The 17,500-nt window shown below is 44.4% G+C and overlaps 1 protein-coding gene across 1 annotated transcript; it reads left to right on the forward strand.

The window, feature by feature from the left end:
- Positions 1 to 338: 338 nt before the first annotated feature.
- Positions 339 to 1,237, forward strand: LOC106363819. Its single transcript, XM_048764013.1, has 2 exons — positions 339 to 651; positions 699 to 1,237. The coding sequence occupies exons 1-2, from the start codon at positions 339 to 341 to the stop codon at positions 1,235 to 1,237; spliced, it is 852 nt and encodes a 283-aa protein (XP_048619970.1).
- The last annotated feature ends 16,263 nt before the right edge of the window (positions 1,238 to 17,500 follow it).

Consider the following 17,500-nt stretch of genomic DNA (forward strand, 5'->3'; position numbering starts at 1 on the left):
AACTTGTTGATTGTTCATATAGCCGTGCGGCTTGCTTGATAACACCATGGTCGTTTAGGATTGTTTGATATCATGAATGCATAAGACGTGTTGTGGCCGAGCTTGCATATATCATGCGGCCACGTGATCCCATTGTAAAACCTAATGACTTGTATGATAATGTGGATCAGATGTCAAAAATAGCAAACAGAGACTATGCAGCCCTTAATCTCTCAGGAGACAATTACTTGCAGTGGGCGCTAGACACAAGGATTAGTCTAAAGTCCAAGGGACTCGGTGAAACCATCACTGAGGGTAATGATGAGAATGAAAAGAATAGATACAGGGCCATATGTTATATGCACCATCATCTCATCGAAGGTCTTAAGGATCAGTACATGACAATTGAGAGTCCACTCGATCTTTGGAATGCTTTAAAGCACAGATATGATCACCAAAAGATGGTGTTGCTTCCAAAGGCAAGACACGACTGGATGCATCTCAGGTTCATGGATTTTAATTCCGTGGACGAGTATAATTCAGCCTTATTCAAAATCGTTTCTATACTAAGGCTGTGTGGTGAAGAAGTGTCCGATGTGATGATGCTTGAAAAGACCTATACGACTTTCAATCAGTCGAATTCTGTGTTGCAGCAGCAGTACATGACAAAAGGTTTTGCCACATATACTGATCTGATCTCATGTCTTCTCCTGGCCGAGGCAACAATGAACTCCTTATGAAAAATAGTGGAGCAAGGCCGGTCGGGACAGCACCATTACCCGAAGCCCATGACGTTGAAAAGAAAGATCCCAAAGAGACCTACTACACCCATGATAATAGGAGACCACACGGCAATGGCCGTGGTGGGTACAGGGGTCGTAGGCGTGACAATCATAACGGTAGAGGTAGCTACTCAACCGGCCGAAGTGGAAACCACAATAACCGTGGTCGTGGTTCCAATTACGGTCGGGGTCGAGGGAGTTATGGCCGTGGACGAGGTGGCATATCCAAACCATCTTACACGTCCAAGTCCTTATGTCACAGATGTGGGATGGACAATCATTGGGCCAAGAACTGCAGAACTCCAAAGCACTTGTGCGAACTCTATCAAGAGAGTATCAAGAACAAGAACCCGGAGGCAAATATGATCCAAGAGAACGGTCAAGATGATAAGGGATATGATGCTGACAATGAATCCGACAGGGATAGCAAAGATGACCAGATGGATTTTGAGACGTCCGACTGTCTAAAGGACTAGTTTTTCGAATCACATTGTCTTATTGCTTTATGTGTTTGATTTGGTGTTTTTACTTTATGAAATGACATTCACATTAATGAAAGATTTAAAGATTTTACAAAATTTTCTAAAGTTTAGAAGTTTTTATTTATAGAAATGAATGATGAGATGAGTGTACTTGTGGTGGATAGTGGCACGAGTCACACGATCCTAAGAGACAAAAGGTACTTCATGAATCTCACATTACAAAGTGCAAAGGTACAAACCATTGCGGGCGAGGCCAGCCTGATTGAAGGTCACGGCCAGGCCTATGTGATGATGCCAAAGGGCACTCACCTAGAGATCAAAACCGCCTTGTATTCCCCAAGCTCTAGAAGAAGCTTATTGAGTTTCAAGGACATAAGGTTGAACGGTTTCCACCTTGAAACATGGGAAGAAGGAAACAAAGAATTCCTTAACATAACCTTGATCACCAAAGGCAATAAAAAGATCCTAGAGACCATGCCTGCAATGACTACTGGTCTTTACTATGCACGGATCAGTATGGTCGAGGCAAATGCCTCAGAGCTATTCACTCTATGGCATAACCGGCTTGGCCATCCCGGAACAGGAATGATGCGAAAATTGATGATGAATTCATCAGGGCACACGTTCAAAGGAGTGATCCCACGAAATCTCACATGTGCAGCATGTGCACAAGGGAAACTCATAACCAGGCCATCACCAGCCAAGGTTAATAAAGAAACCTTGAATTTTCTGGAAAGGATCCAAGGGGACATATGCGGACCAATACACCCACCATGTGGGACGTTTAGATATTTCATGGTCCTTATTGATGCATCGACCAGATGGTCGCATGTATGCCTATTGTCCACTAGGAATCTAGCCTTTGCACGGCTGCTTGCTCAGATGATAAGACTGAGAGCACATTTTCCAGACTTTCCACTCAAGACTATACGTCTAGACAATGCTGGTGAATTCACGTCCCAGGCGTTTAATGAATACTGTATGGCCATGGGGGTAAAAGTAGAATACTCCGTGGCACATGTCCATACACAAAACGGCTTCGCCGAATCATTCATTAAACGTATCCAGCTGATAGCCCGTCCATTACTTATGAAGTCTAAACTTCCGGTATCAGCATGGGGACATGCAGTTTTACATGCAACAGAACTGATTCGCATCAGGCCATCTAGTGAGCATAGATATTCGCCATCCCAATTACTTAAGGGTCATGAGCCAGACATGTCCCACATCAAAACGTTTGGATGTGCCGTCTACGTTCCAATTGCTCCACCACAGAGAACTAAGATGGGACCGCAGAGGAGGATGGGAATATACGTAGGATATGAATCCCCAAGCATTATAAAGTATCTTGAGCCAACAACCGGTGATTTGTTTAAGGCCAGATACGAAGACTCACAGTTTGACGAGTCTACATATCCGTCCTTAGGGGGAGATAACAGCCGGTTGATAACAAAAGAATTAGAATGGTTTAGACCATCAACATCTTGGCAAGATCCTCGGACTAAAGATTGTGATTTAGAAGTCCAAAAGATAATACATCTACAAGAGCTAGCTAATAGATTGCCAGATACATTTGCTGACCCAAATAGAGTGACAATATCACATATCCCGGCCTGTAATGCACCTGTAAGATTAGATGTCCAAAATGGACAATGTCAAGTGGCTACAGAGTCTAAGCAACGTCTAAAACGTGGCAGACCAATTGGTTCCAAAGACAAACAGCCTCGGAAATCCAAGAAAGGTGCTGGATCCGAGAGCATCAAGGAAACCGTCCAGGACATAGTTGGACCGGTCGAGCCGACCATGACAGTCGAGCCAAGCGTACCGGCCACACCCGATGATCCGGTCGTTCCTCAAAGTGAGGTCCGGGACGCTGGACTTCATGGGACACCAGAACCGGACAATCAAGAGATCTCTATAAATCATGTAATGTCTGGAAAACAATGGAACAGAAAAGATATCAACGTTGATGATTTATTTGCATACAAAGTGGCACTTGAAATCATGGATAAAGATGAGGATCTAGAACCCACGTCCATACAAGAATGCATGCTAAGATCAGATTGGATCAAATGGAAACAAGCTATAAACGTGGAGTTAGAATCATTGAGAAAGAGAGGCGTTTTTGGCCCTATAATCTTGACACCCAGAGATGTCAAACCAGTGGGATACAAATGGGTCTTTGTAAGGAAAAGAAATGAGAAAGGAGAAGTAGTGAGATACAAAGCACGGCTCGTAGCACAAGGATTCTCACAGAGACCTGGAATAGACTATGAGGAAACTTATTCCCCTGTGGTGGATGCGACTACATTGAGATACTTAATCAGTCTGGCCGTGAAAGAAAACATGGATTTGCGCCTAATGGATGTAGTCACCGCATACCTATACGGACCACTGGACAATGAGATACATATGAGAGTTCCAGAGGGCATTGAGCTCAAAGATAAGAAAGGTTCTCGAGAACAACATTGCATTAAGCTGAACAAAGCTTTATATGGCTTAAAACAGTCAGGTCGGATGTGGTACAATCGGTTATCCGAGTACTTAACCAAAGAAGGTTATAAGAACGATCCAATAAGTCCATGTATATTCATAAAGAAATTTGACAGCAAGGGCTTTGTTATAATGTCTGTCTATGTGGACGACCTGAACATAATTGGAACCTCAGGAGAGATTTCCCAAACCGTCGAGTGTCTAAAGAAAGAATTCGAAATGAAAGACTTAGGAAAAACTAAGTTCTGTTTGGGATTACAGTTTGAGTATAAAGTCAATGGCATCCTTGTGCATCAGGAAACTTATACAGAGAAAATACTCAAGCAATTCAGTATGGACCAGGCACACCCCTTACCGTGTCCTATGGTCGTGAGGTCCTTAGATCTTGAAAAGGATCCATTCGGTCCAAAGAAACCCGACGAGGAACCACTCGGATCGGAAGTGCCTTACTTAAGTGCCATTGGGGCCTTAATGTACTTAGCTAGTCATACTAGACCGGACATAAGCTTTGCCGTGAGTTTACTATCCAGATTTGGGTCATGTCCGACTTTAAGGCATTGGAACGGAGTGAAACATCTGTTCAGATATCTGCAAGGAACAAAAGATCTTGGTTTGTTCTATATCAACCGACCAGGAGAGAACATGGTCGGATATGCAGATGCTGGGTACTTATCTGACCCACACCAGGCTAGATCTCAAACAGGATATGTGTTTACACATAGTGGACCCGCAATATGCTGGCGTTCAACAAAGCAATCTCTAGTTGCTACATCATCCAATCACGCCGAGATCATAGCCATGTATGAGGCAAGCCGTGAGCTTGTTTGGTTGAGGAATATGACCGGCCATGTCTTGAAAGAGAGTGGTTTGTCCGTGGGACAAGAAAAGAAGGAACCAATGATCATCTACGAGGACAATGCGGCGTGCATTGCTCAGCTCAAGGAAGGATACATCAAAGGAGACAGGACCAAGCACATCCTGCCCAAGTTCTTTTTCACCCACGACCTGCAGAAGGCAAAGGAGGTCCAAGTAGTTCAAGTCCGATCCAGCGACAACTCAGCCGACCTTTTCACCAAGTCTCTGCCAACCTCAACGTTCAAGAAGCTGGTTCATCAGATAGGGATGCGCCGCCTGAAGGATCTGCAGTGATGCCTTCATCAGGGGGAGTGTCATGCGTTGTACTCTTTTTCCTGTCTACGGTTTCCATTTTTTCCCACCTTGGGTTTTTGGTTTTCCTAGAGAGGTTTTAACGAGGCAACATCGTGCATGATATGAGCCCATATGGTTCTAGCATCCAAGGGGGAGTGTTATGAACAAGTGTGGATTGCTAGGAACCAAGAGGCCTGTCCGTGGCCCATAGAGAGAGAGAGTATCCGCGGCCCAAGAAGAGAGAGAGTCGGCCGCCTCTAGCATTAGGATGTTTCCATTTATCTATCCATGTTTATCTTTAAGATGTTTTCCTTTTTACTCTAGGATTATGATTTGGATACTTTCCTTTTCTATACCCCTTGTATCCCCTATATAAGGGAACACTTTGATTCAGAAATAAGATATACAGAACACGATTTCATCTCTTGTTTCACAACAAGAGAGTTATTTTTATGAGTTTTTATGAATTAAAATGATGACAGAAGAAAACTAAATGATGAATGAAGAACAGAAGCAAATATGACTTTTTTGTTGTGAACAATAGGGGAAATCGTGTGTTCTATATATTATTACTCAATCAAAGTGTTCCCTTATATAGGGGTTTCAAGGAATAGAGAAAAGGAAATTATCCAAAACCTAATACATCATGAAATAGGAAAAGATCTAAAACAGATAAATGGAAACCTCCTAAGACTAAAGTCGGCCGACTCTCTCTCCTATTAGGCCACGGTTTGGCCTTTGGTTATTAGCAATCCACATTGTTCATAACACTCCCCCTTGGATGCTATAACCATATGGGCTCGTATCATGCACGATGTTGCCTCGTTAAAACCTCTCTAGGAAAACCAAAAACCCAAGGTGGGAAAAATGGAAACCGTAGACAGGAAAAAGAGTACAACGCATGACACTCCCCCTGATGAAGCCATCACTGAAGATCCTTCAGCCGGCGCATTCCTATCTGATGAACCAGCTTCCTGAACGTTGAGGTTGGCAGAGACTTGGTGAAAAGGTCGGCTGATTTGTCGCTGGATCGGACTTGAACTACTTGAACCTCCTTTGCCTTCTGCAAGTCGTGGGTGAAAAAGAACTTGGGCAGGATGTGCTTTGTCCTGTCTCCTTTGATGTATCCTTCCTTGAGCTGAGCAATGCACGCTGCATTGTCCTCGTAGATGATCATTGGCTCCTCCTTCTCTTGTCCCACGGCCAGACCACTCTCTCTTAAGACATGGCTGGTCATGTTCCTCAACTAGACAAGCTCACGGTTTGCCTCATACATGGCTATGATCTCGGCGTGATTAGATGATGTAGCAACTAAGGATTGCTTTGTTGAACGCCAGCATATTGCGGCTCCACTATGTGTAAACACATATCCTGTTTGAGATCTAGCCTGGTGTGGGTCAGATAAGTACCCAGCATCTGCATATCCGACCATGCTCTCTCCTGGCCGGTTGGTGTAGAACAAACCAAGATCTTTTGTTCCTTGCAGATACCTGAACAGATGTTTCACTCCGTTCCAATGCCTTAAGGTCGGACATGAACCAAATCTAGATAGTAAGCTCACGGCAAAGCTTATATCCGGTCTAGTATGACTAGCTAAGTACATTAAGGCCCCAATGGCACTTAAGTAAGGCACCTCCGATCCGAGTGCTTCCTCGTCCAGTTTCTTAGGTCCGAATGGATCCTTCTCAAGGTCTAAGGACCTCACGACCATAGGACACGGCAAGGGGTGTGCCTGGTCCATATTAAATTGCTTGAGTATCTTTTCTGTATAAGTTTCTTGATGCACAAGGATGCCATTTGCTTTATACTCAAACTGTAATCCCAAACAGAACTTAGTTTTCCCTAAGTCTTTCATCTCGAATTCTTTCTTTAGACATTCAACGGTTTGGGAAATCTCTCCAGAGGTTCCTATTATATTCAGGTCGTCCACATAAACAGACATTATAACATAGCCCTTGCTGTCGAATTTCTTTATGAATATACATGGACTTATTGGATCATTCTTATAACCCTCTTTGGTTAGGTACTCGGATAATCGGTTGTACCACATTCGACCTAATTGCTTTAAACCATATAAGGCTTTATTCAGCTTAATGCAATGTTGTTCTCGAGAACCTTTCTTATTTTTGAGCTCAATACCCTCTGGAACTCTCATATGTATTTCATTATCCAGTGGTCCGTACAGGTATGCAGTCACTACATCCATTAGGCGCAAATCAATGTTTTCTTTCACGGCCAGACTGATTAGATATCTTAATTTAGTCGCATCAACCACAGGGGAATAAGTTTCCTCAAAGTCTATTCCTGGTCTTTGTGAGAATCCTTGTGCTACAAGCCGTGCTTTGTATCTCACTACTTCTCCTTTCTCGTTTCTCTTCCTTACAAAGACCCATTTGTATCCCACTGGTTTGACATCTCTTGGTGTCAAGATTATAGGGCCAAAAATGCCTCTCTTTCTCAATGATTCTAACTCCACGTTTATAGCTTGTTTCCATTTGATCCAATCTGATCTTAGCATGCATTCTTGTATGGACGTGGGTTCTAGATCCTCATCTTTATCCATGATCTCAAGTGCTACCTTGTATGCAAATAAATCATCAACGTTGATATCTTTTCTGTTCCATTGTTTTCCAGACATTACATGGTCTATAGAGATCTCTTGGTTGTCCGGCTCTTGTGTCCCGTGAAGTCCAGTGTCCCGGACCTCACTTGGAGGAACGGCCGGATCATCGGGTGTGGTCGGTACACTCGGCTCAACCATCATGGTTGGCTCGACCGATCCATCTATGTCCTGAACGGTTTTCTTGATGCTCTCGGATCCAGCACCTTTCTTGGATTTCCGAGGCTGTTTGTCTTTCGAACCAATTGGTCTGCCACGTTTTAAACGTTGCTTAGACTCTGTAGCCACTTGACATTGTCCATCTTGGACGTCTAATCTTATAGGTGCATTGCAAGCCGGGATGTGTGATATTGTCACTCTATTTGGGTCAGCAAATGTATCTGGCAGTCTATTCGCTAGCTCTTGAAGATGTATAATCTTTTGGACTTCTAAATCACAATCTTTAGTCCGAGGATCTTGCCAAGATGTTGATGGTCTAAACCATTCTAAATCTTTTGTTATCAACCGGCTGTTATCTCCCCCTAAGGACGGATATGTGGACTCATCAAACTGTGAGTCTTCGTATCTGGCCTTAAACAAATCACCGGTTGTTGGCTCAAGATACTTTATAATGCTTGGGGATTCATATCCAACGTATATTCTCATCCTCCTCTGCGGTCCCATCTTAGTTCTCTGTGGTGGAGCAATTGGAACATAGACGGCACATCCAAATGTTTTGATGTGGGACACGTCTGGCTCATGACCCGTAAGTAGTTGGGATGGTGAATATCTATGCTCACTAGATGGCCTGATGCGAATCAGTTCCGTTGCATGTAAAACCGCATGTTCCCATGCTGATACCGGTAGTTGAGACTTCATAAGTAATGGACGGGCTATCAGCTGGATACGTTTAATGAAGGATTCGGCCAAGCCGTTCTGTGTATGGACATGTGCCACAGAGTGTTCTACTCTTACCCCCATGGACATACAATATTCATTAAACGCCTGGGACGTGAATTCACCAGCATTGTCTAGACGTATAGTCTTAAGAGGAAAATCTGGAAAGTGTGCTCTCAGCCTTATCATCTGAGCAAGCAGCCGTGCAAAGGCTAGATTCCGAGTGGATAGCAGACATACATGCGACCATCTGGTCGATGCATCAATGAGGACCATGAAATATCTAAACGTCCCACAAGGTGGGTGTATTGGTCCACATATATCTCCTTGGATCCTTTCCAGAAAATTTAAGGTTTCTTTATTAACCTTGGCTGGTGATGGCCTAGTTATGAGTTTCCCTTGTGCACATGCTGCACATGTGAGATTTCGTGGGATCACTCCTTTAAACGTGTGCCCTTGTGAATTCATCATCAATTTTCGCATCATTCCTGTTCTGGGATGGCCTAGCCGGTTATGCCATAAAGTGAATAGCTCGGAGGCATTTGCCTCGACCATACTGATCCTTGCATAGTATAGACCAGTAGAAATTGCGGGCATAGTCTCTAGGATCTTTTTATTGCCTTTGGATATCGAAGTTATGTTAAGGAATTCTTTGTTTCCTTCTTCCCATGTTTTAAGGTGGAAACCATTCAATCTTATATCCTTGAAACTCAATAAGCTTCTTCTAGAGCTTGGGGAATATAAGGCGGTTTTGATCTCTAGGTGAGTGCCCTTGGGCATCATCACATAGGCTTGGCCGTGACCTTCAATCAGGCTAGCCTCACCCGCAATGGTTTGTACCTTTGCACTTTGCATTGTGAGATTCATAAAGTACCTTTTGTCTCTAAGGATTGTATGACTTGTGCCACTATCCACCACAAGTATACTCATCTCATCATTCATTTCTATAAATAAAATTTCTAAACTTTAGAGACTTTATAAGATCTTCAAAACTCTTATTATTATAAATGTCATTACATAAAATAAAAACACCAAATCAAAGACATAAAGCAATAAGACAATGTGATTCGAAAAACTAGTCCTTTAGACAGTCGGATGTCTCAAAATCCATTTGGTCAGATTTGTTGTCCCTGTCGGATTCATTGTCAGCATCATATCCATATCCTTTGTCATCATGACCGTTTTCTTGGATAATGTTTGCCTCCGGGTTCTTGTTCTTGAGACTCTCTTGATAGAGTTCGCACAAGTGTTTCGGAGTTCTGCAGTTCTTGGCCCAATGGTTGTCCATCCCGCATCTGTGACATAATGACTTGGACGTGTTTGATGGTTTTGATATGCCACCTCGTCCACGGCCATAACTCCCTCGGCCCCGACCGTAATTGGAACCACGACCACGGTTATTGTGGTTTCCTTTTCGGCCGGTTGAGTAGTTGTCTCGACCATTATGATTGTCACGCCTACGCCCCATGTACCCACCACGGCTATTGCCGTATGGTTTCCTGTTGTCTTGGGTGTAGTAGGTCTCTTTGGGATCTTTCTTTTCAACCTCATGGGCTTCGGGTAATGGTGCTGTCCCGGCCGGTCTGGCTCCACTATTCTTCATAAGGAGCTCATTGTTTGCTTCGGCCAAGAGTAGACATGAGATCAGATCAGTGTATGTGGCAAAACCTTTTGTTCTATATTTCTGTTGCAACACAGAATTCGACTGATTAAAAGTCGTGTAGGTCTTTTCAAGCATCATCACATCGGACACTTGTTCACTACAAAGCCTTAGTATCGAAACTATCTTGAACAAGGCTGAATTATACACATCCACCAACTTATAGTCCATGAATCTGAGATGCATCCAGTCGTGCCTTGCCTTTGGAAGCAACACCATCTTTTGGTGATCATATCTGTGCTTTAAAGCATTCCAAAGATCCAATGGATTCTCAATCGTCATGTACTGATCTTTAAGACCTTCAATGAGATGATGGCGCATAAAACTTATGGCCCTGTATCTATTCTTTTCATTCTCATTGTTGTCCTCAATGATAGTATCACCGAGTCCCTTGGACTTTAGACTAATCCTTGTATCTAGCGCCCACTGCAAGTAATTGTCTCCGGAGAGATTAAGGGCTGCGTAGTCTCTGTTTGCTATTTTTGACATCTGATTCACATTATCATATAAGATTTTAGATTCACAATGTGATCACGTGGCCGCAGGATATAAGCAAGCTCGGCCACAGCACGTCTTATGCATTTATGATATTCAAACAATACTAATCGACCATGGTGCTATCAATCATGAGCCACACGGCCCTATAGGTTTACTAATGCAATCAACCTAAGCTCTTGTGATCTATATGCTGGCCGATCTTGTTTTAACCAATTGTAAATGCAATATCATGTTCGGATTCATGCAAAACGATTTAAACATTCTTATGATCCCTAGGGTTTTCAATCTTTAAATTCTATCAACTCATGTTTAAGGTTTCAAGGCCTTAAGTATTTTTATACACAGTCAGATTATTTCAAACAATCTAAACAATCTTAAACCTCAATTCAAATAAGAAATCAAACAATCAAGATCAATCTTAAAATCGGACACTAGCTTCTTTTAGGGTTTAGGGTTTTCGATTCCTTGATTAGGGTTTGCCATGCTTCAGATTTAATCAATCAAAATACAATCAGGTTCTAATTGGAATGGATTTATGTTTCTAGTTTTAAGACTTGTCGATTTTAATCTTATGGTTTCTTTTAGGGTTTCATCAAGACATTGTTTCCATAATGATGGAATTAGGGTTCTTATTGTTCTAGGTTCTCAGATTATGTTTATACCTTTGTTTCGTAGGGGATTTAGAACCGGACCACCTGAGAATGGATGAAACTTTGAGCTGAGATGATCGGACGCTTGCTGCCTCCTATCGGGTCGCGGATGGGATCGATCGCGGGCTTGGAACGTCTCGTCTGCGAGCTGTTCGGGGATCGGATCGTCTCGGGTCGGTCGCGGACTTCGGGTTCGATCGTGAGCTGGATGTCGGTTCTTCTGATCTGGAACGTGATCTGAGAAGCTTTTGGGATTCAAGATGGATCTTCTGAGTTCTTGGATGAACTAAGAACAAGATTAGAGTTAGGGTTTAGGTTTTGAGTCGCCGGTTTAGGCTTTTAGGTTTCGATTTTGGTCTCAGGGTTCAGAGGCTATCGTGCTGATAACGTGTTGTGAACAATAGGGGAAATCGTGTGTTCTATATATTATTACTCAATCAAAGTGTTCCCTTATATAGGGGTTACAAGGAATAGAGAAAAGGAAATTATCCAAAACCTAATACATCATGAAATATGAAAAGATCTAAAACAGATAAATGGAAACCTCCTAAGACTAAAGTCGGCCGACTCTCTCTCCTCTTGGGCCGCCGACTCTCTCTCTTATTGGGCCACGGTTTGGCCTTTGGTTATTAGCAATCCACATTGTTCATAACATTTTTATGGGTTTTTATATTGAAAGGAAAATCTAGAACTATATGATGAAACTGAAACAAAACAAGAGAAGGGTAGAAATATGGTGGGTGGATCCTTGTTGCTGGATGTATATCTCTCTCAACAAGAACAGTGGATGGAGGTGGATAGCTATGGGATTTGGCTTGCTGGAAGTGTATCACTCTCAAGACAAATCGATGGATGGAATGGAGTTAAAGAATCACCACAAGCTTGGTGGTTGAAGCTTGATAAGACTCGGCTGCTTTCTCTTGTTTCTCACAGGAAAAGACTTAGGGTTTGCAAGGGCAAAATTATTCATAAAAGACTTGAGGCAAAAATCGCCAACTACAAGGAGTTATATAGGGTTTATCCCTTATGAGCCTCAAAGATAAAAAGGCCTTAAACAAGCTGGCCGAAAATAAGGCTGAAACAATAGCCCAAAGTCTTAACCAAATAAATTAAAATAAACCAGACATCTGGTTGTCTGTTGGAGAAGTCCGGATCAGAATTCATAGTATGCTTGCATGTTGCCTCGTTAAAACCTTTCGGGAAGACCCAGTGGGACAAAACCCGATAAGGAAAAAGAGTACAACAGCATACTACTCCTTCTGATGGCGGCTATATCTCTGAACCGGAAGCAAGTTGGTTGGATGGATTGAGGATGAAGGTGGAAATGGTCAAGCCGGCTTCATTCTGGTCAATGGAAGAGAACTGACTTGAATGAAAGGAGTCTGGAACCTCTAATGGTTCGCTGGTATCTTCAAGCTTTAAGTCGGCCAACTCTTGGATCAATAGTTGCTTGAATCCGGTTTGCTCCTGTGCAAGCAACTCCTGGACAGCTTTGGCAAATCCAGCCTTATAACCCTTGAACCGGACCTTGTGGTAGGACCTTTGCGGATGATGGGAACCTCAGTTGTGGGTACTGCAACATCCCCTCCCTCTTGAACAAGTTCTATCCTCAGAACATCTCCGTCATCTGCAATATAAGGAGACAGATCAGACACATTGAACGTTCGGGAAACCTGGAACTTACCTGGCAGATCTAGCCGGTAGGCATTGTCATTGATTCGGTCTAGCACTCGGAATGGTCTGTCCCTCCGTGGGGATAGTTTGCTCTTCCTCTCTTCCGGGAACCTCTCTGGCCTCATATGGAGCCACACCCAGTCGCTTGGTTGGAAGATAACTTCTGTGCGCCCCTTGTTGAGCTTGATTCGGTTCCGTTCAGCCTTCTTCTCCAAAGTCTCCTTGACTTGCCGGTGCAAGTTCTTCACAAACTCAGCCTTTTTGTCACCACTCTGGCTAACTTGCATGGCTGGGGGCAGTGCGGATAGGTCCATGGGAGTCTCTGGTCTAAAGCCATACACGATCTCAAAAGGGGAGAGATTAGTAATAGAGTGCCTTGCATGGTTATAAGCAAACTCAATGAAAGGCAAACAACTCAACCAATTTCTAAGATTCTTACCCACCGTAGACCTCAACAACTGAGAGAGTGTACGGTTTACTACTTCGGTCTGACCATCAGTCTGTGGGTGGCAAGTGGTCGAGAAAAGGAGCTTGGTTCCAAGCTTTTTCTACAAGGTCCTCCAGAAGTGGCTGAGGAATTTTGTGTCTCGGTCGGACACAATGGTACGAGGAACTCCATGTAAGCGCACCACTTCCTTGAAGAAGAGATCGGCGGTTTGGCTTGCATCATTTGTCTTGGAACAAGGAATGAAATGTGCCATCTTGGAGAACCTGTCCACTACAACAAAAATAGAATCCTTGTGTTCTATCTTGGGCAAGCCCAACACAAAGTCCATAGACAGATCGACCCATGGTGTAATAGGAATAGGTAAAGGCATGTGTAAACCATAAGGATGCGACCTGGATTTGGTTTTGAGACAGACAGTGCACTTGGCGCAAAGGCTCTCGACGTAGCGCCTCATCTGGGGCCAATAGAAGTGGTCGGACAGGACGCTCAGGGTTTTGTCTCGACCAAAATGCCCCATCAACCCGCCCCCATGAGCTTCTCGGGTCAGTAAGTCTCACATGGAACCATGAGGAATGCACAGGTGTTTCTCCTTGAAAGGAAACCCGTCCTGCTGATAGAATGGACCCATGGCTCCCTTAGCCGTGTTACTGTAAAGCTCAGAAAAATCTGGGTCAGTTTCATAAGACATTTTAAGTTGTTCAAAACCCAAGATCTTAGCCTCCATGGTGGTAATAAGGGTGTGGCGCTGGGATAGAGCATCTGCCACTACGTTGTCCTTTCCTTTCTTGTACTTGATCACATAGGGAAAAGTCTCCACGAATTCCAGCCACTTAGCATGCCCTTCTTGAGTGTAGCCTTGCCCCTCAAATGCTTAAGAGTCTCATGATCTGTATGAATAATAAACTCTTTAGACAGAAGATAATGTTGCCAAGTTTCAAGTGACCTTACTAGAGCATATAGCTCTTTATCATAGGTGGGATAATTGAGGGCGGCTCCACTCAATTTCTCACTAAAGAAAGCCACTGGCCGGCCTCCTTGGGTCAGTACGGCTCCTATCCCTGTCCCTGAGGCATCACATTCAATCTCAAAAGGTTTATCAAAGTTAAGAAGAGTTAGAACCGGTGCATGTGTCAAATATATTTAAGCCTGTTGAAAGACTCCTTTTGGGCAGGGCCCCAAGCAAAAGTTACATTCTTCTTGATCACGGAGGTCATTGGGGCGGCAATGGTACTGAAATCCTTCACAAATCGTCGATAGAAACTGGCCAGTCCATGGAAGCTGCGGATATGTCCGATCGTGGTCGGGGTCATCCAGTCTTGTATTGCCTTGATCTTCTCCTCATCAACCTTCAGTCCCTGTGAACTCACAACAAAGCCTAAAAATACTAACTGATCAGTGCAGAATACCACATTTCTTAAGGTTAGCATAAAGGCCTTCTTGCCTTAAGGCTTTCAAAACCTGTTCAAGGTGTCCCATGTGCTCAGTTAACGACCTGCTGTAAATCAAGATATCATCAAAGTATACAACCACGAATTTACCAATGTAAGGTCAGAGGACCTCATTCATGAGTCTCATGAAGGTGCTAGGGGCGTTGGTAAGGCCAAACTGCATCACCAGCCACTCGTATAGACCTTGCTTGGTCTTGAAGGCGGTTTTCCACTCATCTCCTTCCTTCATGCGGACTTGATTGTATCCACTCCTGAGATCAATCTTAGAAAACACAACAGACCCACTCAGTTCATCCAATATATCATCTAATCTAGGTATAGGGTACCGATATTTGATGGTTATGTTGTTGATGGCTCGGCAGTCCACACACAAGTGCCACGTCCCATCCTTCTTAGGCACTAGTAGGACCGGGACCGCACAGGGACTAAGGCTCTCGCGGATGTATCCTTTCTCCATGAGATCTTGGACATGCCGTTCCAGCTCCTTAGCTTCCTCAGGGTTGACACAGTAAGCGGCTCGGTTTGGTAGTGGCGCGCCGGGTACCAGATCGATCTGATGTTTTATGCCACGGACAGGAGGTGAACCGGCCGGAATCTCATCAGGGAAGACATCCTTGTAACGTCCCATGAGGTCTTGTAATACGTCCGGTACTTCAGGAGCTCCTAAACCTGCAAAACAACCTTCCTTAAAGATCATTAGTAGCACCTGTGTCTCACGTTGTCATGATTTAAGCACTTGTCCGGAAGTCATGTAAAGGTTAGTGTTACTTACCTGGCCGGACTGCGTCATTGCCTTATGCAGATCAAGAACTTCTCGAGGGCTAAGAGGTGCTAGGCTGTGCTTCTTGTTGTTGTGGACGAAACTGTAAATGTTGGTGCGGCCATGATGAAGCGTCTCCTTGTCAAACTGCCACGGCCTTCCTAGAAGTATATGGCCGGCTTGCATGGGCACAACATCACACTTGACCTGGTCTTGATACTTGCCAATACTGAAGGACACAACAACTTGTTCGGCAATCTTGAGCTCAGTCTCATCATTGAGCCATTTGAGACGGTATGGTCGAGGATGGGCAGTTTTGACCAACCCTAGCTTATCAACAAGATACTTGCTAGCCACGTTAGTACAAGATCCGCCATCTATGATCAAACTACATACCTTGTGATCAACACTACATCTGGTGTGGAAGATGTTCTCCCGTTGGATGGTCTCTAGGTCAAAGAGGGTGCTAAGAGCCCTTCGGATCACTAGCAGGTCGCCTGTCTCCGGGTAATCGGTTACTTCCTCATCAGAGATCACTGCCGCGGCTTCTGCCTCATCTTGGGATTCATACTCACCATCCCCCTTTAGGACCATCACTCATTTGTTTGGACAATCCCGAGCGTAGTGACCCTTGCCCTGACACTTATAACAAATGATGTCACGAATACGCAAAGTTTGGGCTTGAGTCTTACCCTGCTGCGGCTTAGATGCATTAGACGATTCAGCCTGGTTGGTCTTGAATCGGCTCTCAATCTCAATCGTCTTGCCCTTGTTGCCTTGCTTTGAACCCGGTTGAGTCCAAGCAGGTTTTCTACGGCTGGTACTGGCCGTCTTGCACTTGATGTGCTGCTCGGCTTGCGTAGCAAAGTGCAATAGATCGTTGAAGTCTTCATATTGTTGTCTCTCCACCTCGCGGGCAATGCGGTCTTGCAGCCCTTCCAGGAATTGGGAGATCATTGTCTCCTCGGGCTTGTGGGTCTCAAGCTTATTCCTGAGTGCCTCGAGCTCCTCAAAGTACTCCTCCACAGTCTTAGTTCCCTGCGTAAGTTTACGAAAACGTTTTAGAACATCACGCTGGTAGTAAGATGGAATGTACCTCGCGCGAAGCTTGGTCCGCATCTCGGTCCAATTACGCGCTCTCCATACTGGCCCGGACTTAGCAATGTCTCGATCCCACCACGAAAGAGCATTGTCCGTCAGCTGGGCTGCTGCTAGGGCAACCTTCTTGGCCTCACTATATTGGTAATAGTCGAAGATGTACTCCATGCGCTTCTCCCACACGATGTAGGCATCCGGATCAACCTTGCCGGCAAACGTTGGGGGGTGAAGCTTAAGCGCCTTGCCTCCCAACCAGGGCTCCTCCTCCTCTCGGTCTTGACCTCCTCTATGGTCGCGGCCTCCTCCTACTTGGGCCCGGGGTCCTCGCGCGTTCCTCCTACCTCCCCGGTTCGGCCTCTCCTCATCCTGACTGCGCGTATCATCGGTACTATCCGCGTCCAAGTCAGTGTCATGCGGGTCCGGCTGATGCCTTCCTGGTGGTCGAGGTCCGTTGGGCCTGCCTCCCTGCCGTAGCTGAGCAAGCTCGGCGGTGATAGCCCTAAGGCTTGCCCTCAGCTCTTCATTGTCAGCTAGGAGCTGAGCGTTTATGACCGCTTGGTCTTGACCTACATCTCCCATAGTTCTCTGAAAGGATACTCAAAGAAAGATTAGAATGCAAGAGGGGGGGGGGGGGGGTTAAGTAGTTGCTTGGGTCGGATACTTTGAGTATTGACCAAGACTAAGAGTGAATGCAAAAAGTTAAGACAAAATCGAATCAAGTTTGAAAAAGGAAAGAGGGAATATATTTTTTTTTTTTGATTTTCGAAAACTTGGAAAGAAAGTAAAACTTCTTTAATTAAATATTGTTTTTTTAAATGCAATAATTGAAAACTTGGAGAACAATCCGAAAACTTGAAGAATAAGGAAAGTAAATATTTTTTTT

The sequence above is a fragment of the Brassica napus genome, chromosome C7 (genome assembly GCF_020379485.1).
Source record: "Brassica napus cultivar Da-Ae chromosome C7, Da-Ae, whole genome shotgun sequence".
Taxonomy (NCBI): Eukaryota; Viridiplantae; Streptophyta; class Magnoliopsida; order Brassicales; family Brassicaceae; genus Brassica; species Brassica napus.